General features: G+C 32.3%; 1 protein-coding gene, 1 long non-coding RNA gene and 2 pseudogenes across 3 annotated transcripts; 3 read left to right on the top strand and 1 right to left on the bottom strand.

The window, feature by feature from the left end:
• The first annotated feature begins 2005 nt into the window (after positions 1–2005).
• On the top strand, positions 2006–2617 carry LOC141671214 (uncharacterized). The gene is made up of 3 exons (XR_012555010.1): positions 2006–2175; positions 2256–2338; positions 2447–2617. It is a non-coding gene; the product is annotated as an uncharacterized LOC141671214 (long non-coding RNA).
• A 1032-nt stretch (positions 2618–3649) lies between these two features.
• LOC141670820 (uncharacterized) lies at positions 3650–5644 on the top strand. 2 transcript variants are annotated; one of them, XM_074476837.1, is made up of 4 exons: positions 3650–3842; positions 3912–4015; positions 5112–5183; positions 5298–5644. In XM_074476837.1, exons 1-4 carry the CDS (start codon positions 3800–3802, stop codon positions 5571–5573), a joined length of 495 nt encoding a protein of 164 aa, XP_074332938.1. In that variant the 5' UTR covers positions 3650–3799; the 3' UTR covers positions 5574–5644. The 2 variants fall into 2 exon arrangements, with proteins under 2 accessions (XP_074332938.1, XP_074332937.1); XM_074476836.1 differs by having other exon boundaries at positions 3650–4015.
• An 8219-nt stretch (positions 5645–13863) lies between these two features.
• Positions 13864–15534, bottom strand: LOC141674376 (ABC transporter C family member 3-like; annotated as a pseudogene).
• A 5720-nt stretch (positions 15535–21254) lies between these two features.
• LOC141674375 (pyruvate decarboxylase 2-like) lies at positions 21255–22123 on the top strand (annotated as a pseudogene).
• Positions 22124–26463: the final 4340 nt, after the last annotated feature.

Raw genomic sequence — 26463 nt, 5'->3', positions numbered from 1 at the left:
ATCTCTTACGATTACTGAGTATAACAAGTCTATCTAGTAATCATCAAATCTATTTTATAAAACAAGGTCGACTAATATCACATCACATTACTTCTATAAGTATCATGCTTGGTCATAACATCATCATCTATTTCCAAGAAAACTTTTGATTTCCAATCTTCTCAAACTACTTTGAAATCCATTTATCCCACTCCACAAGATAACCATAGGTGGAATACTTACTAGTAGCTCCATATAACCTGGTAGCAGTTATTCTCCGGAATATATGAATCTTCTCTTTAGGTTTCTTATCACCCTTTTTAATATCTCGTGTACTCACCATATGTTGTAGCTCTCGAATCCATTCTCATAGGAGCTATTACTTCATAAGATGGGAAATTCTGGTAGGATAGACAGATAAGACATAGGTATTGAAATATAAAGAAGGTGAGCATAAGTTCAAAGTATAACAGGGTATCATGTTTTAGGAGTAAAAATAGGGTTATCAAGCAATCATGAATGACTTTTAAGGGATAGATGACTTTTAGGTATCAAGATAAGGTTAATGACACTACAAGGATTTTGCTATCAGACAACACCTCTTAAACAACGGTGAAAAAAAAACCGTTGTCCGAAATTGACAGACAATGGTGGATTTCTTTGACATGAAAAACTATTGTCTGATGGGTTCTATAACAACAGTTATAGTTGTTTTTTGAAAGTGTTGTCTTTTTGATGTTTAATTACCAAGTCAGACAACGGTTTTAAAATGCACTATTGTAAAATGTCTTTAACCACAACACTTTAAAACCGTTGTTAATAAACTAAGTTTTTGTAGTCTGAGACAACAGTTTTGGCCTTTATGTTGTGTAATTCAAACAAGTGTTTATTATAATAGTTGTCTGGTTAGTCATCAAACAATGATTTTTGCATACCATTGTTAAATGGTATTAAATGGAAAGCTCATATAGACAATGGTTATTAGTACTGTTTGGTAAATGTGGTTCAAACAATGAGTCTATGGAACCGTTGTCTGAACACCTTATTTCAAAGACTGTTTTACAGATTGTGAGAGTAACCGTTGTCTGTTGAGTAATGGCAATAAAAAAAATTACCTTTACATATCAATGCCCCATAAAACCAATCCAAAACCATCCAACCATGAAATTTACAAATCATAAATCATCCGACCAATAGACTAGCAATCAAAAAATACTTCCTCAAATGGACAAGCAAAATTAAATCGGATAATACAACCAAATACCATCACAAATTGACAAGTCACTAGTAGAAAAAGTAGAATAGACATCGCCTTTATAACATGTTACAATAGGGTGTTAATGGATAAAAAAATAATATTTTACAAACAATAAATTTTATATAATTATATGACTTCAAAATTAATTTATTTTGGTAATATAATTAATTAATAATATTAATATTAGCTAAGGTTAATAAATTATATTATTTTGTTTAATTTTATAAACTGTACTATATAATAACTCACATTTTTTATTAACAAAAAATTTGAACAATATTTAAATTTAAAAATTTATAAAAGAAATAAAAATAAAGTGAAATTAGAAATGTTGGGCTTGGTTTAAATATTTGGAGAAGCGGCAATTTCGCAGACAAAGTCAAAATTTCCCTCTCTCGGCTTCCAGAATCTCCCTCTCTCTGGGTCACTCTCTCCTCTCACACGGTCTCTCCCTCAATAAGCTTTCAATTGAATCGAATATAATCATCCTCACAGATTGATTACCTCACAGATTGATTATTCGAGCTAGGGGTTTATATCGATAAAATCTCACATATTCGAATTTCAAACAAAATTAAAGTTTTAAATTGGAATTGGGGATTTTTTATTTACTAAAATTTTGGGTCATATCCTTTTGCGGTTCTTCTCTCTCTCTGTCTCTCTCATTTTGTGTGTATATGTATATACTACCTCTCCTCCTCTCTCTGATTTTGTGTGTATGCTACACTGTTTTTATGCATATTGATATATTAGTTCTTTTTTAGAATTTTAAGTTTCAAATTGAAGTTTTGAATTTTAAGTAACATTTGTTGCTCACAATTGATCATTCCCAGGTGGATATTCTATGCCTGAGAGAGAGGGATCTATTGAATCGCTTTTCTGCAGAAGTTTCTCAGTACCAAGTATAGGGAGTGAGCACAAAACAAGCATTCAATTTGGTAAGAATGCATTTATTTTACTCTCAATAGATCTGTATTGCTCTTTTCCTCTCTTCTTTAGACCTATCAGATTGCTGCAGACCTGGGAAAAGCCTTTGCAGATCTTGTGATTTTAAGAACTTTCTTAGAGGCCGAGGAAGCATAATCGGCTAGCCAAGTGAAGGTACTCAGAACTTGTCAGTCTATCATTTGCAAAGTTTAAATAGAATCCATCTTATTCTACTTGTTAATATTCTCTTCCTATATTTACCAGAATTTTTAAACATTGCAGTATGAAAAAGTTGAGAAGATTGGTGAAAGAAGATTCGACTAGAGCAGGAAGATCAAGGAGTGCCAAGCACTGTTATTAGAGAAATTTCTTTACTAAAGGAGATGCAGCAGGAAATATTGTCTGGTAAACATGTGTCTGTTACAGATTTCTAGATTATGCATTTCTGCTGCAGTAATAATGTGGCAAATGGTGTTTTTCTACAGAGCTAATGTACTTTCTGATTGTCTTGTGTTGCAAATTAACAATGTGCTTTAAATTACTTTCACAAAGCTAATCTATAATTACTTACATATGACTTTGTGGTGCTTGCTATTATCTTAAGTTCTGAAGAAAGCTTTAAGTACAGTGATGTGAAGTAGCAAAATATGAAATGTTCTTTGTTAGAGTAGTGTTTAAACACGGGCATGTGTAAGAAGTATCAGACTCGGGGCAATATTTTATTTTTTTTATATCTTTTTAGCCTAAAGTGTCTGAGTGTTTATACGATTGTCAAGTTATTCAGTAATTTTATCAGTATTTTAACTTCTAAAGTTTTGATTTTTATATCGAAAGATTGTTTTTGTTGAATTTGGATTGTTTTGTATTGATATATAAGTGGATAATGCTAACTGGTTATTTAGACTAATCTTTATTTAATTGCAATGGGGATTTCATGTTTATTTTTTAATGTGAAAAGTTTCTTTTTCTTTAATTGCGGTGTTGTGCATTTTGTTTTATCTATTACCTGTTTATTGGATTTCTAAAGCTGGGCTTTGCGGAATGCTGCCTTTGTGTATTGGTCCCAACAAGCCTATGTTGTGGACTGAGAATTGGACTGCTCAGTGAGTATACGAGTGCATGTATGATTAAGATCCATATGCATGGAAGAGGCAAGTTGCTCTAATTTCTTCTACCACTTAAACACGAAAAAGGATGCAGTTTCAAACCATACAGTTGCCCATATGCTGGATCAGAGTGCGTTGTAATTGGCACTATTCCCTTTCCTGTTTCACATCTATGAGATGACCACAAAGTGGACATGCACTCAGGATGTACATTGAACCATCGATACATGCAATCCAATTCTCGCGAAGTTAAAAACTCCACTTGGATGCTAACAGTAATCCGGCTTACTCTATTTTTACCCTTCTTGCCTTAATTTTCTAATACCTATTTTACAGATGACTTGAATATGGACTAGTCAGTGTAGGCTGGGTGCTGAAAGCTATTAAATCAGACTTTAATTTGTTTTGTGCTAGGTCTTCCATTGTTTTGGTCAGTATTAATTTTTGCCTTCACTTTGAAGCCTTCCAACTTGGCACATCCCCTGTACACTGCGAATGAACAAGTTATTGGATCCACAACTTTGTCCTGATGCTAGTAACTCTAAGGATACAAATTATGCAATGCTTTGATGGTAGGAAATTGTTTTCTCTGTTTCTTCACCCCTTTAAGACTTGTAATCATCTCATAACATTTATTGTAGGTCTATTTTACATCAAGATGCCCACTGATTCGTACAAGGAAACTCGTAACCTTACACTTTCACTTGAAGATAATTTGTTTGGTGGTCAAGTGTCAAAGGTTCAGGTTATGATCATGCAAACATTGATACATGTCACTCACTTTCTACATAATTCCGAATATGCATATTATTTTAAATTTTTGGTTTGTCAGTACCACGTGTTTATTGTGCAAATGGCAGTTGATTGCTTCAGTTGTATCCTGGATTTTTCTTTCAGTCTCATATATCTAGTTTTTAATTGATTCCAGTGCACTCTTTTACTTAGGATTTATATTCACTGATTTGTTTCGTGTAGTGGGTAAACAGGATGCTACTTTATCCTCTAAATCAGAAAATAATGATGAGCAAGAACAGATCAGAATAGCTCGTGCCTTGCTAAATTATTATTAAATTGATCGTCAAATTTTAGTTGATATCGTCCTAGATTCTAGACTATGTACCTGTTTTTTGGATTTTATGGAGTTGATGGTGATTGTGTGAAAACTGAAATAGTATCTGGCGGGGGTTTGTACCGATTTGAAGTTTGGTGATTTGAATTATTTATTTTGTTGACTTGTATGAAAAAGAGGTTTATGGCATGTTCAATTTACAAACAAATCATGTCAATTTTTTTTAGAAATATGTTAGATTAGGTACTTCAATATTACAAACATATTAGTATAATATAATACAAATCATTGAAAAGCTGTTACAGTAAGGAAAAAATTGTTATAATGATTTGGTGACCCACATGTGGGACCCACAGTGGCCTTACAAGTGGGGCCCATTTTTTTTTGCAAATTTTAGGTGCAAAGGTAACATGTATAGTGTGATACTATAGACATACATTAATGTTAACTTTGAAACCTATTGTAACACAAAATTCAAGGTTGCAGCATGGTAAAAGGAATGTTATCTTGGGTGTCAAAGGTAACTCGAAAAAAAGCAACTTAATTTTTATGTTACCTTAGGGCTTTTTTTTGCTGTGGTAACATTTTTTTGGACCTGTTGTAACATTTTCTTGCTGTTGCTATAGGCCATCTATGGTGTAGTAAAAGTTTGCATGCATCTACACTAATAATCGTATATGTTATAGTGAGGGTTATTGTTTTACATCAGGTAATCTTTGATTAAAAAAATAGAAACTAATATATGCTTTTTTATGTTCTTGATTTGCATCAGTTTCTCTCCATGAAGCTTGCAACAATTAATCCTCGGCTGGATTTTAACATTGAAGGGCTTCTAGCAAAAGATGTAAGAGCAACAACACTAGCACACGTGACACACCCTAAGTCATTTGGGTGATGATTGATGCATTAATTTATGTCAACTACACCTTATTCTTAAAATATGTGCAATTTGACGCAGATCCTTCAATCACGAGCTGGTCCTTCTTCTACACTTGGATTTCATCCTACAATGTCTATGCCTTATTCTCCAATGCATCTGGCACAAACTGGACTAATTCAAGTCGGTCTTGCTGGCATGGGACCTTCTCCAGATGAACTTCAGAGAAGCATTACTTCCCATTTAACCTCCATGAGTGGAGGATCTAAAGAGCCTAATTCTCAAGTTACTTCTAGTCATGTTTTGACCTTCTTCTCTGTTGCACACACACATAAATTATTTATGCCAGTTTGGTAGTGTGCAACAAAATCTTTTGCAGCTCTCTACTACATAACACTGATAAACACAAAACTTTGATAATGTTTATAATCCCCAAATTCTCAATTTCTAAACTACATCAGAATCAAAATATATGTTGTAGGTTGAGCAAGTTTCATACTTCATAGTGTCTGGATAGCAAGTTGTAAACAAAATCTATATTATTCTTCTTTTCTTGTCTTTGTTCATGAATGTATCTATATTATTCTTCTTTTCTTGTCTCTGTTCCCAGTAAAAATACTCTTTACCATGAATTCCTAAACACACAATTAACCTAATCCTTCTTTGGGCTTCCTATTATCAGTTCTCTCAAAGATAACATCTCATTTGTTTGTTATTGATCAGAATGGAATTGTTGGCAGAATAGGTGTTGGAAAGTCAAGCATTTTAAATGTGTTATTTCGCCTTAATCAATTCTACGGAGGTCATATTTTGGTCGATGGAGTAAATATTTCTAATATTTCGTTAAGAGACCTTCATTCCTATTTCACTCTTGTTCCACAACCTCCATTTCTTTTTGAAGGATCTTTAAGGTACATGACTATGTGTTACTTGTTATCATACTTTCTGAAGAATCATGTATAATTGAGCATAAATCTATGTTTTTGGTAATATAAGTTACCCTGATGATGATTCTTTAAAACAAATTTAGGGACAACTTAGATCCATTTTGGGTAAATGGAAACCCTGTGGCCATCACATGATCTGCTCGAAAGTATAAACTTATATCTTACTTATGATTAATTTCATACGAATGGGGATTGATTGTGATACTTCTTTAAGAATTACCAGAAACTTACACACTTAAAGCCAAGAACAACAATAATTATGAAAAATCAAAAGAATGTTTCAAAGTTTGAGTCACCTCTTGATATCTGTTGGTTTGGATTTTTTTGCAGAACAGTGATCACATGTCCAGTATTGTTCCTTTTCCGATCCGAAGACTTGGCTTATACACAAAATTTGGTGGTCCAGTCCCTTATAGACCAAGTATAGACCAGCCGAAGGCTTGGCTTTTGCAGTTCAACGCTCTGTACAGCTTGAGGCCAGCATTTCCTTTGACTAATTTAGTTGGCAAATGATATGTGTGTAATAAGTTTTCATTTATTACATAGATGTATGAATGGTATTATGTGCATAGGTACGAGAATTATAAGTTTTTAGTTTTTCCACGTTATAGGATTTGATCGGCTTGATTTGATAATGATAATTGGAGTTTGATTTTAATAGTTTCTTCTTTTGACAATTTTTTTGACATCTATATTTTTAAAATGTACAATGTTTATTTCATTGAAAAATGATGTTAAATAACATAATAACATCAGTTTTATTAGTATATATACATCAGTTCATATAGAAAAACTGTTGTTAAATACCATAATAGACAAAGGCTTTAGATTAAAAAACCGATGATAAAGAGTACATTAGACAACATTTGTATACAAAATAGTGATGTTAATTATATTGATACACATCAGTTTCATCTACTATAAAAATCAGTTATTTAATAAAACTGATGTTAAAATTATTAGTAACATCATTTTATTATAAAAACCAATGTCAAAAATATTAGTAACATCAGTTTTAACTAAATTATATTGGTTAGAGGCAAAAATATTGTTTATCGAGCATATGTTTAAATTGATTAAAATATCATATTATAGTAATATATAAATGATAGATGTGCATTATAAATTTAACATCAGGATATACTTATCGGTTTCATATTAAAAATCGATGTTATATGTCCCCTTTCACATTAGTTTAAAACCGATGTTAAATGGGGGTCTTTAACATCACCCACGAAGACATCAGATTTTTTTAATGATAGACATCGGTTTTTAGCTGATGTCTATTGACGTTTTTCTAGTAGTGAGTTTACAATCCACCAAAATCACAATTACCTTATATTCATCATGGTTACAACATTTAAATTTTATGTTTGGCGATAAGAGCATACATGACCAGTTTTACTCTCTTTAAATTATACAACAACTGCAAAATGTTGTTGCATTTATTTGAAGAGAGTAAATAATGGACATATTGCATTCATCAAACAAACTAAATACTTACACAAATTTACAAGTTAATTCATGAATCCAGAAATAAACAAACTAATCCTAATGCCTACACAAAACATAAAATTATGTTGGCAGAGAAGCGTATTACAGTATAATACAAGGCACCAACTAGGAAAACAAGAAAGCGATCAAACAATGGTGTCCACCCAAATTGGCCAAACTGTTAAAATTTCTTCTACCTCGGCTTGATCAACATCATCTCAACTTGATCAACATCATCAGTAAACCCTGCAGGTTCCATCATCATTAAATGGCTTAAATTTTCTTGCCCTTAAGTAGTTTCAAATGAGGCTCAAAAATTGGATCATTGACTGAAATAAAAATAAAAATTTAAACATTAACAAATATTAAAGGAACACTGTTCATGACACTATTAATGTATACGTAGTATAATTACTTGAAACCAAATACAAGGAAGAGTCCAAACAATTAAGATATATTAAAATTTATAAAACTCATAAATTTATGCATATTAAAACAGTAATCTTAAATGACACATATTAACTGAAAAATATTCAACAAATAGAATCATTTAAGAAATTACGAAGAAATTATTGTGAATAAATAATAATAAAAGGCAAACATGTGTACTCTTCTACAAATTTAAAACAAATGTAATTTATTACCATCATGAAAGTTGGATCCATTCTTCTTCATCCCTCTTATAAATAGCTTTTTCGTCGTCATGTTCATCATCATTCGGGAAGTTGGCACATGTAACTCATTCTCAAGTTCTATTTCTACCGATCCATCAATTTCGTCATCATATTGGTCATAGAAGTTCTTTTTCGGTAATTCCAACATAACAGACCAATTTTTTTCAAGAGGATCCTCAATGTAACATACTTGCTTAACATGTTTACCTAGCACAAAAGGATCATTTATAAAGCCTAATTAATTTAAATTAACGAGTGTAAATCCCAAGTTATCTACCTTAACCCCTTTGTTCATATCTACCCAATTACAACGAAATACCGAAAGTTGTTCTAGTCTAACTCCTAGATACTTGTTATAACTCTGTACTAGGTGTGCGAAGTATGTTCAATATTCTTATCCTTACCATGCACAAGCATTGTATCTGCAACCACACAAACACCACTGCATTGAACTTGCCATTTATCATCACGCTCCTTCGTGCTATAAGTATCACCGTTGATTTTATATCCCGTAAATGTAGGCACAATCTTGTTCGGGGCCTTCTGCCATCCACCTTATCTCATCAGTTATAGTATTGTGTTCATCTAACAATTCTCATTCATTGTGTCCAAAAAAAATTTGTTTAAAACTAATTATTTCATATTACTAGGGAGTGAAATATTATGGTTTCAATTTTATATGGTGTTTCAAAATGTAATTATATAAATTCTTTTGATAAAGTATAAATTTAACTTAAAAGGTTATTAATTTCCACAATAGTGTGGGTGACCAGGCCTTGCACATATATTGTGAAAACCAAGCTATTAATGTATACAAATTTATTAATTTTAGCCAGAGCAGGAAAATTAAATTATTATACAATTTTATAAGTGAAATAATAAAAGAGAGGTTCATTACGTTTTAGTGAGAAAAGATATATTGAATTATTTTTATATTTATAGTATTTAATATTTAATTATCATGATAGACATAGATATTCCTATTTTCACCTTTTTTAAACAAACTACATTTTCTTCATGCTACTATAAAAATATAAAAGCACTGAGGCATCTTTTTATTTATTTTTTGATTATAGATCTATTGGTTTTTATATTTCCCCTTATTTTCTGTCGGAACTTTTAGTTGCACAAGCAGAGCATTTTAGTGGCAATACTATTATTTAGTGGTATAAAGGAAAATTTGAAAAATGTAAAAATAACACAGAGGAAACAGAAATGAAAGTACAGAGAAAACATGTAAAATAACAAGTCTTTTATTAGGGTAAAACTAGAAAATAGAAGTTGAGAGAGGTATTTTACTGCATTCTTCTCTTGTGTGATTATCATTCTCTTTTTAATGTATCAAAAATGTAATATGCATCTGAGGAAAATTATAATTACTGAATTTGAAATATGTAGAAACTAATAGTGTGAAGTTCTAGATTTATTAAATTAACATCTTTGAGTATGACTAATTATTGTGAGCATATTAATTAGGCCTATATATAATGTTAAAACCAAATAAAAATCATACCTTTTTCCTGAACCATGTGGGGAATGTATCATTTTGCTTATTTTTTTAGCCAGACTTCGTCATTTTCATGGTGTTTGAATCTCGTCATCAAAGATGCCATATGCTCCCTGCGAGTAAAATCCACGAATTTTATATATTAATCAAAATGCACAAAATAAGGAAATAACACACACACATATTTCAATAACTGCTTAATCAAAATATGGCCTTATGTCATTACTATTTTGCAAAAAACACAAATATGCTAGGTGCAAGTCGTGATTGATTGGCTTTATCATAGTGGCACCAGATAAGGGCCTGCCAGCATTCTGCTCTTGCCTAGGATTTCGCGTCAATCGTATGGTAGCTTCTTCAAAATTTTCCAAACACTCGACGGCCTCTTCGACAACATATGCCTCGGCAATACATCCTTGAGGATGAGCTGGATTCCGTACATATCCCTTAACCGCAATCATGTATCTTTCGAAAGGATACATCCAACGTAGGAATATTGGCCCGCAAAGTTTAACTTCTCTCACAAGATGAATTGAGAGATGGATCATCACATCAAAGAACGAGGGAGGGAAGTGTTTTTCAAGCTGGCATAATGTTTCCACCAACTGAGATTGGATTTTTTCTAGTTTATCTATATCAATGATTTTACTGCAAATTGCCTTGAAGAAGAGACAAAACTTAATAATTGTGCACCTGACTTCTTTTTGCAATACTTATCGAATTGAAATTGGAAGCAAATGATGCAATATTGTATGACAATCATGCGATTTCATTCCACCAAGTCGCAGATTTTCCATATTTACCAGATTCTTGATATTTGAACAAAATCCATCGGGTAACTTCATTTTATGAAAGGATAAGCAAACAATTTTTTTTCAGAATGTAATAAGTTCCATGACGCCAATGGCACCTTCTCTTTCTTTCCGGGATTTTTGGCCTCAACTCTGTTCTTATTTCCATTTCAGCCATGTCAAGACGGACAGACTCCCGATCTTTTGTCTTTCCCGGAATATTTAGAAAAGTTCCAAGCAAAGCTTCACATTTATTTTTCTTGATGTGCATCATATCGAGGACATACCTGACTGGAAAAAACTTCCAATACTCCAGTTGGAAGAATAAAGAAACCTTCTTCCATATGGGTCGAGGTTCACCTTTCTTCCATCGAAGTGGGCATTGTGTCTTACCAAAGACATGACCCCTCAGATGTTGTACTCTTTGAAAAACTTGTTCTCCAGTTAAGAGAATAGGAGCACCCTCCTTCTTTATTATGTTATCAAAAGCTGATTTTTGCTTTCTATGCGGATGATGATGGGGCAACCACCTCTGATGCCTCATTATCACCTTCTTGCGGTAATTAACTAGCCTGGTAGCTTTTGTTTGATCAATGCATACAGTACAAGAAATTTAACCTTTAATGGCGTTTCTCGAAAAGTTCCCTAAGGATGGATAATCACTTATTGTCCATAATAAAATGCCCCTAAGTATGAAAGATTCTTCCTTATATGCGTCGTACACTTGTTTCCCTCGCCACAACTCCTATAAATCTTCTATAAGTGGTTGAAGGTACACGTCGATATCATTTCCTGCCTCGGTCCTGATATCAATAAATAGAGCATAATATATCTTCTCTTCATACAAAGCCAGGGAGGAATATTTTAAATTGATAGCAAAACAAGCCAACTTGAGTGATCAGTACGGTTTCCATGAAAGGGATTGAAACCATCAGCAGATAAAGGTAATTGAAGGTTCCTGGTCTCTGAAGCAAATTTGGGCCAGTTTTTGTCGACATCCTTCCATGTTTTTGAGTTAGCTGGATGCCTCATTTTACCATCCTTTTGTCGCCCAGTATCATGCCAAGTCATTTCTTTTGCAATGTGCGGTGTACTGAATAAATTTCTTAATCTCGGTATTAACGGAAAATACCATAAAACCTTAGCAGGGACCCCTTCCAGTTTATCTCCTTTCCGATTCAATTTCCATCTAGAGGCCTTACATATGCGACATGTAGTATCATCCTCATCTCTCTCACCACGATATAATAAACAATCATTCGGACATGAGTGCATCTTTTCATACACCATTCCTAATGAACATAAGGTTTTTTTCACTTCAGTGAAGGAAGAAGGAATATTGTTGCCTTCCGGGAGTATAGACCCGATTAGTAGTAGAACATCAGGGAAGCATGAATCAGACATACCAAGCTTCGCTTTAAAATTGTACAACTTAACTAAAGCTTTTAACTTAGTGTAACTCTCACATCCGGGATAAAATGGGTGATGTTCACCTTTAACATGGTTGATAAAATCTGAAGAATCAGAAGAAATATCATCTTCATCGTCCTCAGGTATATCCATTCCTGTGGAAAATTGATTAACATATTCTGAAGTATTGTCTGTTTCAGTCGGTACATGACTTTCTACTAAATTTGACTCCATGTTCCATATCCAACATGTATAAGTTTGATCAATACCATATTCAAAAAGATGATTTTTAACCGTTTGAGCTTTCCATGATTTACTATGTGAGCACCTTGTGCATGGATAGCTAATCTTTTCTTCGGTATACTCCATTCCATATGCAAACAATAATAAATCTTCAACGCCTCTTTGAAACTCTTCCGTTCTTCTATCAGCTCATAACCATGACCTATCCATCTTATATTAACAAGAAAACAAATTAATCAACAAGTATAAGCAAATTAGAATGACAATAGAACATCAACAAGTATACACATAAGCCAGGAAAGCCCTGTTTCGCTATCTCATGGAAAAAACTCAGTTTACTACACTCATTGACTAGCTAAAAAATACCGAAGATATCTTTATTACAATAACAAAACAAGATAATATTTATCTCGTGGAACCATCACGTAGCTCGGCTCTCCCATCACATAAAAAAACAGAGGTATTTAAACTGTTTACTCAAGAAAAAAATTATGATAATATAGGTGCTACTTATTTTGTGATAGGTTTTGTAGAGGTTGCTGCTTAGCTTAGCCCCCTGTCGTGCTTTTCTTTCAATTCGATCATAGGTTAGCATCCCTAGACTAACTCTATCCGGGCACAACAAGATAAAATGAAATTGTAAATGAGCTAACTAATTTCATGTCTAATTTCATGTATCCCTAATATTTTCAGACGCGCACGCAGAACACCAAACTTGCCCTTCATTCAGTAATGGCAGTTGGAAGCATTGCTACTTCAAAGGGAAAACTATATAAACTACAGGAGACCTTTGAATACAGCAAGTGTAGACTGGAGCCAAAACTTAAATGCATACAGGGAAGGTGGGAAGCTGTGCTTTGTCGACTGCGAATAACTCACACTAGTTACCTTTAGATTTCAGATGTGTATCATTTTACATATCTTCTTTTGCATACTAGTATCAAGTTTTATTGATATCAGATGTTTACTTATCGTCCTAGACTATAGACTAAGTAACAATTTTTTGAAGTACGTGGAGTTGTTGGTGAATTGTGTGAAAACTGAAGTAGTATTTTGTGGGGGTTTGTGAAAACTGATTTAAAGTTTGGTGGTTTGAATTGTTTATTTTGTTGACTTGTATGAAAAACAGGTTTATGGCATGTTCAATTTACAAACAAATCATGTCAATTTTTTTTTTGAGAAATATGTTACATTAGTTAATTCAATATTACCAAAAAATTAGTATAATATAATACAAATTATTATAAAACTGTTACAGCAGGGAAAAAATGTTATAATGATTTGGTGACCCACATGTGAGGCCCACAGTAACACGTATAGTGTGATACTATAGACATACTTTGATGTTACCTTTGAAGCCTATTTTAACATAACACAAAATTGAAGGTTGCAACAGGGCAAAAGAATGTTACCTTAGGGGCAAAAGGTAACTCGAAAAAAAGTAACTTAATTTTTATTTTACCTTAAGGCTTTTGTTGGCGGTGGTAACATTTTTTTGGGTCTGTTGTAACATTTTCTTGTTGTTGTTATAGGCCATCTATGGCGTAGTGGGTTGTAGACATCAACTTTACCATACAATGGTCAGTGATCAATTGGCCTATTTGATTCTAAGATAAGAGGAGGCTCACTTGGGATGGAAGTGTATTGGAATATCCTTTCAACTGATATAATTTTATTGTCGAGATTACCGAGGCTCCATATTACCCAAGTTTGAAACTGGTTTAGGTTGAGGCCATAAGTAACTGCTAAGCCTGCTATGCCTGCAAACCGATATGTCACCAGTGTTGTCAAAAAAATTGAGAATGTGGAGGAGCAAAATCAGATGCAAAATAAGAATTTTGTGCTATGGAGAAGTACCAAGAATCAAAGCACATACTTGGATCTAGTGTTCCATGAGGAACAGAGACCAGGAAAACTAACAAGAATAAAAATGTTAGAGAAGACAATATATCCAAGTGAAAGGTCAACCACTCCCTTACACTAAAACTGTGAAACTTTGGTCGGGAGCTTTCATCGATTAGTTTCATATTTGTTTCCTGAAATCTGCTTTGTTGATCAAAACTCCTAATCGTGGTTGATCTTGAGATTGTTTCGGAAAACTTTTGTGTAATTGGAGCTTGACGCACTCCAATTAAACAAGCCAGCTCACGTGCTGAAGGTAGATAATATTGTTGCAGTATAAAAATATGACAAGCAGCTCAGGATAAAGGACAAATTACTATGGAAAATACAATTATGCTCGAAACTTGTATGCTTCTGAATATTTTCTATACCAACACTGAAGTTTACACAAGACATCTTGTTTTTGTATTAAATGTACCGTCCGTTCAATGCACTTACTCTATTTATGATGCATCCACTTGGAGTAGAATCAAAGAAAGACATTGGAGCACGAAAAATGCAAGCATGCATTTTATAGAAGAGTAGTGTTGCTGTCTAGTATCCAACGGTTGCAAGAGATAGGGATCTTCCAAGTATGCAAAAAGAACTTTCGATTTCCAAGGCGACATAAAATATTATTAAAGTAGAAACTTTAACTGCAGCAGCCACACTCCTTAACACAGGAGTTTCCCAGGCCATCCAGTAATTGCTTCCAATCTGAAGTACTTGAAAAAAAAACTTGTGATAACAGAATAACGGGTATGAGTGCACCCCGATATGCTGTTCTCACATATTTCCAGTAGACTAAGAAACCGACTCTCCCTTTCTCCCTTTCTTCTTCATTAACAAGCTGTCTTTTCGTTCCCACAAGTTCAATAAAGTCATTCCCTGTATCAAGTAATTTGCCATATTTTTCGGATTGTGTAATCTAGCCATCTTTCATAACCTAATAAGATGCAATTATGTCAAAATATATCATCACATATAATGATGAAGGAGACAAAGAAGAAGTCTAGCTCACCAGGATGAGGTCTGCAACAGGTAGAAACTCAACTTGATGAGTTACATAAATCACTGTCTTCGACTCCAGAAGACCCAGTAAGCACTCCTGTCACACAAAATTTTTCAAATGATGTATGCCAAATCAGATATATAACAGTAAAATATAATGCATATCGTCCTCGTCAAGCTTGTAATATGAATGCTTGTAACACACATAATTAAACATATAAATTAATTATTACAACTACACATGTTTACACATATACAATTCCATACCTAAACTAAACAAGAACATAAATAAGAACAAGAACATACAGTGAGGAACACAACATAAACAACATAAACTAAACATAACAAGAACAAGAACATACTCAACATAAACTAAATAGGATCCATACACATGCATCTATTAAAATTAAACAAGAACAAAGAGGAACACAAGCATCTATTAAAGTAAAAAAATATACAAATGCATGTGAAATCTTACCTAATCGAGCAAACCCACGTCAAGATTAACCAAACCCAGCTCCAGAGACTTAAAATCAAACTCGAAAAAACATAAAATAGAAAAAACAAACTTGATTAAAATTAAAACATAAAATTTGAAATTAAATTTGAAAAAACATACTTTTCACACACTAATCGAGTGGTCCAGACTTTCTTCAAGGCTCTTCAGCACCAATCAACCTCGATTTATGAATTAATCGAGTTTATTAATTCATATAAATTTTAGGGGTTTTAGGTTAAAGAGAGTGAGTGAGAAGAGAGACAGTGAGAAATGAGAGAGAAGAGAGACAAGACAGTAAGAGAGAAGAGAGAAGAGAGGAGAGAAGAGAGAATGAGGGAGAGATGAGAGAATGAGAGAGCTGAGAGAGAGAGCTGAGAGATAGAGAGGGGGAAACTGTTTTGGTTAATGGGGGGAAACTGAAAATAAAAAATTTGGTTAACGGGGAATTTTTTGGTGTATTTACGGGGGAAAGATAGTGAGGGGGAAACTGTTTTGGTTAAAAAAAATGATTATAAACATCGGTTGGTTTCGATACTGATGTCTTACAACACATTTAACATCGGTTTTAAAGTAATTGATGTTAAAACTGCTTTTAACATCGGTGACATTTCTAACCGATGTTAAAGGGGTGATGTTGTAGGCACTATTTCTAGTAGTGATTGTTTGAAAATTTTGCACATTGTATACATTTTACAAGTATAATATTACAAAAAATATTATTTTACAAAATTTGTTTAGTTTGTAGAACATAAATGGTCATGTTGCACAACAAATATATTGTACTTGTAAATGTATGAGATTTGTATAATTTTATTGAAATTATGATATTTATGAAACATGTTTTGCAAGATAACATATTTTAAAAAATATTTTATTTGCAAAATATAGATGAACTGAGAGGACTCCAATTAAATGGTGGACTCCATACAACTTTAATCATATATATATATATATAATCGGAGGTCAAACCCCACGTTGACCATTATATATATATGTGAAAAAATAAAGGTATAATAAGTAATCGATTTATGAATCATGAGTTTTGGAAGGGTTAACGAATTGATAAATTATTATTTTAAAACTTGATAGAAATTAAAAAATTTATCCAGAAAATAAATCGATTGAAGACTTTGAAATAAATTTGACGAACATAGAAATTTATGTCCATCAATAGGAAATAAAAAAATTGTCCTGAACAATAGGGATAGTCACGTAAGAAAATAAATTTATTTGGTCAATATAAATAAGGCATTTTAATCGGGTGTCTCGAACGAGGGAACATGTTTCGTGTTATATATAATCGCGAATAAAGCTCAAATAATAAACTTGTAAATTTTAATTTAAAAGAGGCACAACAATTACCAACATCAAAATTAGGAAAGGGAGGAGATAAAACTTGCAATATTTCAGTTTATTAGCTCACTACTCAAGAAATCTCACCTCTTCCTACTTAAATACTTCTCGCGTGGAGAAATTCTAAAAATAATAATCCACACAAAATATTTAAGTATAAAATAATTAAACCACAAATTATAATACTATTTTTATTTAATAGTTTAATAATTCATAAATATTGACTACTAGATCAATAATTACACTTTGAAAAATTATTACATAAATTCAACAAACATTTCACTTCATATTTTAATAAAATTTAATAATGTTCCTTTAGCATATACTAATCATTTTCCATATTAACTAATTTAAAATTAATTCTAATTATCAATTTATATTTGTGCATATAAAATAGATTTATTAAATAATATCTATCATTTTCGATACCAAATCTTCAATTCAGTTTGCAATTAAATTTTACTCTACTTTCGAATAATACAATTAATTTATCCTAAAACTAATATGATTTTCCACTATTTACTACTCACTAACAAATCTCAAATTAACCCACCAACACTTTTATGTCACATTTTAATATATTCTAGAATACCCTCTAAATACAATATGTATACATAAATTATGTCAACAACACCAATTTTAATAAAAGAAAATACCTTATGAAACAAAATACGATGATAGTTGAGAACTAAACAGAATCATAAATTTAATTGAAATTTATAATGAAACTGAGGAGCAGCAACTGGACGAGGAGTTATACCTTATGGGAATCGAGGAACCTATGAATTTTGTACAGGCAGCTAAGGACATAAATTGGAAATTAGCCATGAAGAAAGAGAAGCAGTCAAGTGAAGAAAATGAGAACTGGAAATTGTCTGAACTGCCACCTGGGAAGAATGTTATAGGCCTGAAATGGATATTCAAGTTAAAACAGGATGCTGAGGGAAAAATTGTGAAGCATAAAGCCAGATTAGTACCCAAAGGTTATGTTCAACAGCGTGTAGTTGATTTTGACCAAGTCTTTGCTCCTGTGACAAGGCCTGAAATGGTTCATTTTCTATTAGCTTTGGCTGCTAAGAACCAATTGGAAGTTCACCATCTCGATGTCCCAGAAACAAAGGTTTGTTGATTTATCGTCTTGTGAGGTGGAGTTTATGGTCGCAACTACAACAGCTTGCCAGGCTATATGGATTCCTAATATTTTAAGTCAGATAACATCATACTACATTGGACCAGTTGTATTGTTTATCGATAATAAATCATCTATAGATTTGGCAAAGAATTATGTATTCATGGCAGGAGAAAACACATACATATTAGGTATCACTTCATAAGGGAATGTATTGAGAGAGGAGATATTGTTCTGGAGCATATGAGTAGTGGACATCTTAAACTGTGGTTATATATTATTTTGTGTAGTGTTTGTTTTCAGGTCCGTTATTTTAGGAGTTTTGATTGAGTCAAGGCAGTTGAGTTAGTGTAGGTTGTAGGCAGGTGATCTTGTCCTGTTTTTTAGCATTTTCAGTTTCTTAGTTTCCTTGTATTTCTTTTATATTGCCTCAATTTGCAGAAATAAGAAAATGTGTTTTTCCGGCAAGCTGTGTTTTGGTTTTCTTAGATTCATATCATTCAATTATTATAAATATATTGACAATAAATACCACACATGTTGTTTGAGGAGAACTTTCACTTTAGTTTTAAAATGGACTTTTATTTGAAGTTATTGTATATGCAAAAGATGAGCAAATTATAGCATATAAATTAAAAACCCCAACATGTCGAACCCATATATGTGCAATATATATTGGAACCCATATTTTTTTTTTTGTAATTTAAAGCTTTCAAAAAAGATGGCTAAATTCAAAAAAATTGTTAACTAAATATCTAGATGCAAAAAAGAGCAGAGAAGTATATTAATCGATCCACTGGTTTATTATACTGGTTAAAGATGCTCGAAAGAAAGAATCCCATAAATCGAATGTGTACCTTATATTTACACCATTGACATTCTTTGCAAACGAATTTGCAGCAGTAGACACACTATTGACCAGAGAATAAACCATATAATTAGTAATTCTACTCAGATTATGTTTCATAATAAAATATAAAAATGGTGTGTCAAATTAATAAAGATTACATATCAAATTTTAATCAACACCCAAATATATTTTTTTTTAACATAATTAGATTCGGGAAAATAAGGGACGGGAATGGGAAGGTAAAGAAGGAGAACATGGAGCAGGAAAGAGAAAGAAGGGAGAAAGGGAGTGGGAGAGAAAGGGGGAGGGAGATTACCAACAACGAATGTAACGGTCTAGGATCGAAGAAGTTAACAAATCCAATTAGGTAGAAGTGATGGGAAATAACAAGAAAAAATCTGTTACATGGCTATTTATGTATACATATTGAATCGTTAGTATTGACATACTTCATACCAGATATTTAAGTTAGGAAATTGCTCGGATAGATGAATGAGGTGTGATGGTTTCCAGGACCAATGTTTCCATCGAGCGATGTTATAATGGACAGAGTTTGATTTTGGGAAGAATAGACTAAAATTGGCCCGACCACTATTAAGTTTTGATTAGACTATTATTTTAATAATTAAAAATTTTATTTTACGTCGGATTAGAGATAACCAACTTATATACAATCACATATATATCGAGTGGTAAAAAATTGATGTATATGCTGAGTATTTGTAATGATCTTATACGATGGTGAACCAGACCTGACGTAAAATGAGTTTTTATACGTCGACCAATTTAGAGAAGACGTATATGTCGCCTTTTTAAAAAACCCGATGTATGAAGTCTTATATACGTTGGATTCTTCTATGTGCATCGTAAATTAGGCGACATAAAAATTTGATTTTGTACTAGTGAATTTGATGTCTATGACTGGTTGTATGAATGAATATTCCTTGGAATTGCTTGGTATTTATTTTGGGAAATGCAATATTCAAGATGTGTATTTCAATTATTTTTTAGGCTGAAACTATGTTACAATAGGTACTAAATCTGTTATAAATAATTAACCTTTTGTAAGATAAAATATGTTGCTACAGGTGTGTTTCCATAGGTAAATAACTAGGTCCATATGTGGGCCCCACATATAGGTCCCACGTATGGGACCCACAAATAGGCCCCGCATGTGGGCCCCCTATGAGCCCCACAATTCTGAAAGAAATTCTAAGATCTTTTGTAACCCACTAAGTTTGTTACTATATAGTCTAAAATATATTATTATTGAGATCTATTGTAAAAGAGATTGGTATGTTGCAATAGAGTAGTTTTTATGTTGTTATAGATATCTATACTAACTAGCTACGAGTCAACATAGCTTTGTTGTTGCCCTAGCCCTTTTCGGGTCTTTAGCAATATTTTTTTGGTCCTATATATAGCAACACAGTTATGGGGTTACTTAAAGCAATCTATGGTGTAGTGAAAGGTCCACTTATTCGGAATATATAAAAATGATCCAACTGTACATATGTTAAAATGGTTACAAAAAAATGTTAAACCCAAAATTTCAAGAATTTTTAATCATTTGAACTTGATTACTTTAACAAATAAAGTCTAAGTGAACTTAATTCTAAATTTCACCATACGCTCTTGGTGAAATTTTGTCATATCACTAAAATTTATAGATGGTAACATCTTTATGGTTGAATCATTCATAAATATTTTTTTTAAAAAAATTATAACATCAATTTGGAACTAAATACCGGTTAAATTCACTACTAGGAAAAGTTCAATAGACATCAGTTCACTAATGTCTATTTTGTTCAAAACCGATGTCTTCGTGGGTTTAGACACTACGCCATAAGTGCGCATATGCAACGGTGTTTATCTTGCGTTGCACGAAAAACGTTGCATTATCTACAAAATTTTCAGTTTATTGCAACATAGTAGAGGGTGTATGGAGTTTCTGGATAGTGCATTTCGTGTTTTTGGTGTAATTTTTGTGAAGAATTCGGTGTCCTGGAATTACAACCCAAAGTTCTAGTGAACATCTGATGCTGGAAGATGCGGTAGTTAAGAGCAATTCATACCAAGAAGATCTATATCCCTCTCAACTTAGGGACACTGTTGTATCAACCTCAGGTGGAAACACATCATGTGCAAATGATGAAACAAGCATGAATGACTCATTAATGACGGTTGTTGTGAAAAATGGGCTCCTGGTAAGGAGATAGTCTGCAATAAGCAAATTAAACAAATTCCGCATGACTTTCAATATAATTACTGAGATAGGGGATTCTTTGTTCAGTTTCCAGAAGATGAAATTGCCAAAAGGATGCGGGTGAGCATCCCTTTCAATATAATTTCCTAAGGTATATAATGTGTTCACGTATTAATGTAAGTGCAATAATACAGGTATGAGTTCCAAATGCAGTATGGATCCATTGGGTGGTCAGTTGGAGCAACTCTAGGGTATACACAGGCTGCTAAGGATAAGCGAATAATTGCTTGTATTGGTGATGGAAGCTTTCAGGTAACTCATCACAAGTTATCTGTGTTTTTCCAATAATGGACCATATATGGTGTTAACTGTTGGAAATCCCACCATTTTTACCAGAATCATTCCTTCTTTATTTCACATTAACAAATTCAATATCCCTTGCAGGTTACTGCTCAAGATGTGTCGACAATGTTGCGATGTGGTCAGACTCAAATCATTTTTCTGATAACGGTGGTTATACCATTGAAGTTGAGATCCATGATGAACCATACAATGTGATCAGGAACTGGAACTACACTGCACTGGTTGATGGGATTCACAATGGTGAAGGCAAATGCTGGACGACTAAGTTCAGTCGAGAAAATCTAATACATAATGTATCATTTACTTACAAGTTAGAGCAGTGAAGCTTATTTTTTTAAAAAAAGTATTGTTGACACTGGCATTTCTTGAATTGTTCAGGTCCGCTGTGAGGAAGATCTTGTTGAAGCAATAGAGATAGTAATGGGAGAAAAAAAAGACTGTCTGTGCTTCATTAAAGTGATTTGTCACAAGGATGATACAAGCAAAGAGCTACTCGAGTGGGGATCTAGGGTCTCTGCTGCCCACAGCCGCCCACTGAACCGCCAGTAGATATTTTGCTGTTCCTGCAATCTGCTGGAGTAAGATTACATGCTGAACTTTGTTTAGTGGATTATGAATCTTTAATTACGGAATTAATCATTTTGTTTAATGTAATATTTTCAAGTTCAATTCAATTATGTTTTTCTGACTTTTTATACATATACATATGCGTCTTCATCTAATATCGAACTCCGGAACCTGATGACTAAATTTGAGTTCCTCTTTGAGAAATTGGAACTTTTAGACTTTATTTCATTGGATTCCTCTTCTTTCCATAGTCTACACTGTCACAAATATCTTCTGCTTCATCACTTTGTGTATGGTCTATACTCTATATACCAAGAACTTCTGCTTTATAAGTTAACATTCTCAAGCTCCTTTCCGAAGTAGTTTAGCAGGGGCTATTGTAGAGATGAGTTTTAGTTTTCAGGAGATATTTCTAATTAAAGTAGTTGGGCAATGTGTATCATGGTGGCAATGTGCTAAAGAGCTAGCTTGTACAGGGATGTTCAAAAATAATTCACAAAGTTGGTTTATATAAATATTGGCTAAGAGTTGGTTGGAAATGTAATATATGTATCTTGCTATATTCTCTTTGAATACTCTTACCACTTTTATCTAGTTCTTTGTTATCCTCTGTTCCTCTCCGAAATCTTTAAAATTACTTATGTTCGTCTTCTTTTCAAAAATCTTCTCAGCTTTACTTTTTAGTTTTTAGAACTAAAAGCCAAATTTCAAGTCAACTTTTATAATAGTAAAATATGGAATCCCAAAGTTGAAGCATATATTTATTCTATTGTCTATGATAAAAACATGTAAAAAAATGATATGTGAATATTTAAGAGAGTTAATTTTGATAGCTTCTAACCAGCTGTGACATGATAATAGTTTGTTGTGTTTCTTGTGGTCTTATCTCATCCTTTATTTAATGAAATGTTTCAGTTTTTCTTATATATCTCTTAATCTCTTTTGGGCTGTTAAGGATGACTTAGGAAGGATCCGAATTCAAAAGCCAGAGAAAGGCTTCATGTCTCTGGAAAGAGTATCGATAATCTCAATAATGACTGTGAAAGAGGGGCATGAGTGTCTTAGATTATGTGCTGAAATTATGTGCAAAGCAATTTTTTTGGATAGAAGACTAATATGTCAGTATTTTATTTTTTTGGTTGCTTGTATCGATCCTACAATTAAATGTATGTCCATGCATACTATTTATTTAGTTTGTAAAAGAATAAGGTGCATTGTTATCTCAGTATAGATTTTCCTATAATGCCCTAAGCTGGAGCATGGTTTTTCTTATAAATTTTTGTTTTGTTTGACAGTATTCACTCGACTATCTGATTATTGTCTACTAAAATGGTTGCTTTCAGGAATTGCTAAAGATATTGGTTCGAACTCAACAATGAAGCATAAATCTACATGGATGCCTTTCCCAATGATGTTTAAAGCCATCTCAAATACAGGCATTTTTGTCTCTGGATCACGTCGACTGGCAGTTCTCTACCTGGCTGGAAACAAACACTATCATCTTTACAACATCAAAATGAGTTGAAAGGCTAGAGTTGAAATGAGTAGGTGACATTATTTAGAAAAGAAAAGAAAAAAAATTGCTCATTTGTTCTTTTGAAGTTAGAATTTGGTACTTTCATAATTTAGTAAGTTTTAAATTTCACTTGATGCTTGTTGTATTGATTGTTGGATGCCTTGTTTGGCAGGAATAATGTAAAAGCAAAATAACTATGTCAATTTTTTTAATTTTTCAAGTGTTGCATTTGACTCTATATGGTGTTGTATAAGACTAAAAATGATGTTACTTATGAATAAAAATGGTGTTGCAAATGACTAAAATCAGTGTTGCATTACATATTGTGGGACCACTCCTGACGTGGCAAACGTGGGGCCACTGCTGATGTGGCAAATGTGGGACCCCTTGCTGATGTGTCAAAGTAGGAGCACTGCTGACGTGGCAATATGATGTGTCACTTGCCACGTTGGACACAGTGGTGATGTGGTTTCATCTAATTTGCAACATTTGGAGGGGCAGTAGCCTGACATTGGCTTAAACAAATAGTGGTAAACAAGTACATCAGACCAAGCTACAGACTAATGTTTCAACGTGTATTTGGATATTTATGACGAGCAAACTAATGGGAAAAGATTAAAAGAACTATTTCAAAGTAATGTCCTGCCCCTGCATAGTTTACTATTTGAAATATTCCCACTGAAGAATAATGCACAAGGCAAAATACCTTGCTGGAATATATGAACTAGTAGTAGGGCACTACAAGAAATATGCCCATTTGCGACGGAATTTTTATACTAGAATTCGTCGAAATTGACCCAATTGCGACGAAAAATATTCGACGTTTTTACTCAAGTCTTAAGTTCAGATTTTCGTCACAAATACAATTTTCGTCACAAATATAAATTTTGTCACAAATATACATTTCGTCATAAATACAAATTTCGTCACAAGCTAAATATCGTCGTAATTTGTTTCTTACGACATAAAAATTGTCGCAAGTTAACAAAGGGGCTCCCCTATAAAAGCTAGCCAGATTTAATTTCAAAAATAAATTATTAAATAAATTATGAACAAGTTTAATATCAAAATAACTTTATTTGGTTTGCAATCTTAATAGTCAAACTTCAGTTTGACTAGTATAGCTAACTAGTGATATAACTAAAGTTTCATATCCGTCATAATTTTGACACCCAATCATCGGTTTGACCAATACAACTAACTAGATTTTAATCTTGAATTGTTTTTTTTTAATTATTTTCAAAATATTATTCAACGATCCAACGATATGGATGTCAATATATATATATATATATATATATATTAATGATATAACCAAATTTTTGTATCAAAATAATTTTATTTGGTTTGCCATTTTAACAGTCAATCATCAGTTTGACTAGTACACTGAACTAGTGTTTAATCCTGAATTGGTGTTTCAATTATTTTAAAAATATTTTTCAACGATCCAACCGTATGGATGTCAATAGATATATATATATTAATGTATAACCAAATTTTCATATCAAAATAATTTTATTTGGTTTGCCATTTTAACGGTCAATCATCAGTTTGACTAGTACACTAAACTAGTGTTTAATCCTGAATTGGTGTTTCGATTATTTTAAAAATATTTTTCAACAATTCAACTATATGGATGTCAATAGATATATATTAATGATATAACCAAATTTTCGTATCAAAATAATTTTATTTAATTTGCCATTTTAACAGTCAATCATCAGTTTAACTAGTACACTGAACTACTGTTTAATCTTGAATTGGTGTTTCGATTATTTTAAAAATATTTTTCAACGACCCAACAGTATGGATGTCAATAGATGTATATATTAATGATATAACCAAATTTTCATATCAAAATAATTTTATTTGGTTTGCCATTTTAACGGTCAATCATCAGTTTGACTAGTACACTAAACTAGTGTGTAATCCTGAATTGGTGTTTCGATTATTTTAAAAATATTTTTCAACGATCCAACTGCATGGATGTCAATAGATATATATTAATGATATAACCAAATTTCCGTATCAAAATAATTTTATTTGGTTTGCCATTTTAACAGTCAATCATCGGTCTGACCAATACAACTAACTAGAGTTTAATCCTCAATCGGTGTTATGATTATTTTAAAACTATTTTTCAACGATCCAACCGTATGGATGTCAATAGATATATATATATATATATATATATATATATATATATATATATATATATATATATATATATATATATTAATGTTATAACCAAAATTTCATATCAAAAGAATTTTATTTGGTTTGACATTTTAACCGTCAAACATCAGTTTGACTAATACACCTAACTAGTATTTAATCCTGAATTCGTTTTTCGATTATTTGAAAAATATTTTTCAACGATCCAACCGTATGGATGTCAATATATATATATATATATATATATATTAGTGATATAACCAAAAATTCATATCAAAATAATTTTATTCGGTTTGACATTTTAATAGTTAATCATCAGTTTGACTAATACAGTTAACTAGTGTTGAATCCTAAATTGGGTTTTCGATTATTTTAAAAATATTTTCAATGATCCAACCGTATGGATGTCACATATATATTTTTGATAAACCAAAATATCATATCAAAATAATTTTATATTAAATCATTTTATCAAAATATTTAATTTGTTTCTGAAATTTCTAAAATGTAACGCAAATAAATAAATGCTGACATTAATATGGTTGGATCTTGAAATAATATTTTTAAAAAATTGAAATTTCTCTATAAGGTTTGTAGGGATCCTAAAACCCACAGTGTGCCTTTAGTTGAA

The sequence above is a fragment of the Apium graveolens genome, chromosome 7, assembly GCF_009905375.1.
Source record: "Apium graveolens cultivar Ventura chromosome 7, ASM990537v1, whole genome shotgun sequence".
Lineage (NCBI taxonomy): Eukaryota > Viridiplantae > Streptophyta > Magnoliopsida > Apiales > Apiaceae > Apium > Apium graveolens.
Note: the sequence above shows the minus strand (reverse complement) of the source record. Positions and strands in the feature narration are given on the sequence as shown.

Bases quoted from the DNA above. Each gene is read 5' to 3' on its own strand.
- LOC141670820 (XM_074476836.1), top strand. From the start codon at position 3,800: ATGCTAGTAACTCTAAGGATACAAATTATGCAATGCTTTGATGGTAGG. The intron at 4,016-5,111 runs GTTATGATCATG...GATTTGCATCAG, and splicing joins GTCAAGTGTCAAAGGTTCAG to TTTCTCTCCATGAAGCTTGC. The intron at 5,184-5,297 runs GTAAGAGCAACA...AATTTGACGCAG, and splicing joins AAGGGCTTCTAGCAAAAGAT to ATCCTTCAATCACGAGCTGG.